The 2,394-nt window shown below is 44.7% G+C and overlaps 1 protein-coding gene across 1 annotated transcript in view; it reads left to right on the forward strand.

Moving 5' to 3' along the window:
• LOC106012930 (chitotriosidase-1-like) overlaps positions 1–2,394 on the forward strand; it is a 14,084-nt gene that overhangs the window by 10,694 nt on the left and 996 nt on the right. Inside the window, exons 3-4 of the mRNA XM_013087287.1 lie at positions 66–162; positions 1,964–2,093. Of these exons, the coding sequence (XP_012942741.1) occupies positions 66–162; positions 1,964–2,093 (227 nt within the window). The remainder of the gene's footprint in view (positions 1–65; positions 163–1,963; positions 2,094–2,394) is intronic.

Genomic DNA, 2,394 nt, shown 5'->3' on the forward strand with positions numbered 1-2,394 from the left:
CACACACACACACACACACACACACATACTCCCCCAGGAATTGTATGAGGCGTTTGCTCAAGAAGCGGAGGACACCGGCAGAGACAAACTGTTGCTGACCATCGCCACAGCCTCAGGCACGTACTACATCAACCAGAGCTATGAGCCCGAGAAGATCATCAAGTGAGTTGGTGGGATGGTGGGCGTGCTGGGATGGTGGGTTGGTGGGATGTTGGGTTGGTGGCGTAGTGGGGTTGTGGGGTGGTGAAATGGTGAATTGATGGATTGTTGACATGACGACTTGGTGGGTTAGTAGATCGGTTGGTTGATGGGTGAGTGGGTGGGTGGATGAGTGGGTTAGTGGGTAGGTGGGTTGGCGGATTGATGAAGCAGCTAGGCTCTCGTTTGGTTATACCTTAGCGCACTTGCTAAATCAATCAGAGCTCTCTGTGTACGAAGGCTGGCAGAATGTGACTCCCCTTGAGAGAAAGCTCTTTGGCAGTCTCTCAGATTTGAAGCGGACTGCACAGTTTGTGCGCGACATCGGACTGACTGTCAAGCTGCTGTCATCGAGAACGAGGAAGAAGAAGGGGGAAGATGAGTGGGTTTGTGGGCAGGTGGGTTGGCGGATGGATGAAGCAGCTTGGCCCTCGTTTGGTTATACCTCAGCGCACTTGCTAAATCAGTCAGAGCTCTCTGCCGGAGCTGACTATACCAAGTGAGTTAGTGAGTGAGTTACTTTATGAGTGGGGTGGTGTGTTTGTGGGTTTGTGGGTTGATGGTGCGGTTAGGTCGTTGTTTGGTTCTAACTTTGGGTACTTACTGCATACCACAGTGCTATGAGCCAGAGAAGATAACAAAGTGAGTTGCTGACTTGATGGGTAGGTCGGTTAGCTGGTTGATGGAGCAGTTACGTTGTTGTTTGGTTCTAGCTTTCCGCACATACTGCATCAATCAGAGAAATTATATGTCAAATGAGATGTTAGGCTGGTGGGTTACTGGGTAGGTGGGTTAATAGAGGTGTGGGTTAGAGAGTTAATGAAACAGTTGCTTGGATTGGCTAAGAAATCTGGTACAGTTCTTTCAATAATTGTTTGGTCATAGATCGTGCCTAACTGGCAAAAATAAAGGCAAATTAAAGGCAAACGAGGCAGGGGAAGGCCAGAGCAACCTACTAAGAGAACCTGAACAGCAGATGGGTAACGAGGAAAGATCAGGATAACGTATGTAGCTTTTTAAAAACATCTAAGCAAATGAATGAATGGAGAGCCATGATCACCGTTGTCTGCCACGGATCTGGCACTTGATGATGATGATGATGATCTTTCAGCTGTCCCTTATTTCTCCTCCTTCTTTTTCTTTGTATTTTGCTCTGTAGTGTCACCTCTAGTCCGCGACATTTACAAACTTACATGACACATTTATTTTGCAGATGCCGAAAAACTTTTACAAAACCTTCTTGTCTTTAAAAAAAATAAAAGCTGATGTGTTAACCATTGTGGTAATGTCCCTAACCCGTCCTTGTCCTTTTCTTTGTACATTACGCTGTGGTAACACCTCTCTTTTTCGGTACATGAAGTTATACATGATCTATTGTTCTGTTGCCAGTCCCGTAAAAAATGTACTAAAATTTAAGAAACAGCAACAACAACAATAACAACAACAACAACAACAACTACAACAACAACAATAACAACAATAATTTACTTTATTGTGCTTTTTTCCGCCGCTTATACTCTTTTGGGTGTCGCAGGAAGAAAGAGACGCCTCTCTGTCAGTCCGTTTCTTTCTTCTATTAGTTTCTGTAGCAATAAATAACAACAACAACAACAACAACAACAACAACAACAGCAGCAACATCATCATCAACAGCAACAACAACAACAACAACAATAACAGAAGCAACAACTACAATAACAACAACAACAGCAACAACAACATAATCACCAACAACAACAATAACAACCATCCCTTTTATCACCAGCTACCTGGACTTCATGCTGCTGATGACGTACAACTACCACGGCCAGTGGGAGAAGAAGACTGGACACCACAGCGGCCTCTGGTCACACCCTAATGACCCGCAGTGGGGGGAGAAGGCGCAGCTGTATCAGGTGAGCTCACTCACGGGGGCTCACACGCGCATACATGTCTACACTCATACATACAGGCAGATAGACAGACAGACAGACAGACAAACAGACACATATACACACAGAGATACTTACACGTTGAGACACTAATACACACTAACACTCAGACACATACACACACATACACACGCGCAGACACATGCACGCATACATATGTGCATGCACATAAAACACTTAATACACCTAATATGCACATAGACACATACTTGTGAGCAAAAACGCAAATTTACTTACACATGCACTCAGATGGAGTTATATATGC

This window comes from Aplysia californica, unplaced genomic scaffold (genome assembly GCF_000002075.1).
Source record: "Aplysia californica isolate F4 #8 unplaced genomic scaffold, AplCal3.0 scaffold00570, whole genome shotgun sequence".
Taxonomy (NCBI): Eukaryota; Metazoa; Mollusca; class Gastropoda; order Aplysiida; family Aplysiidae; genus Aplysia; species Aplysia californica.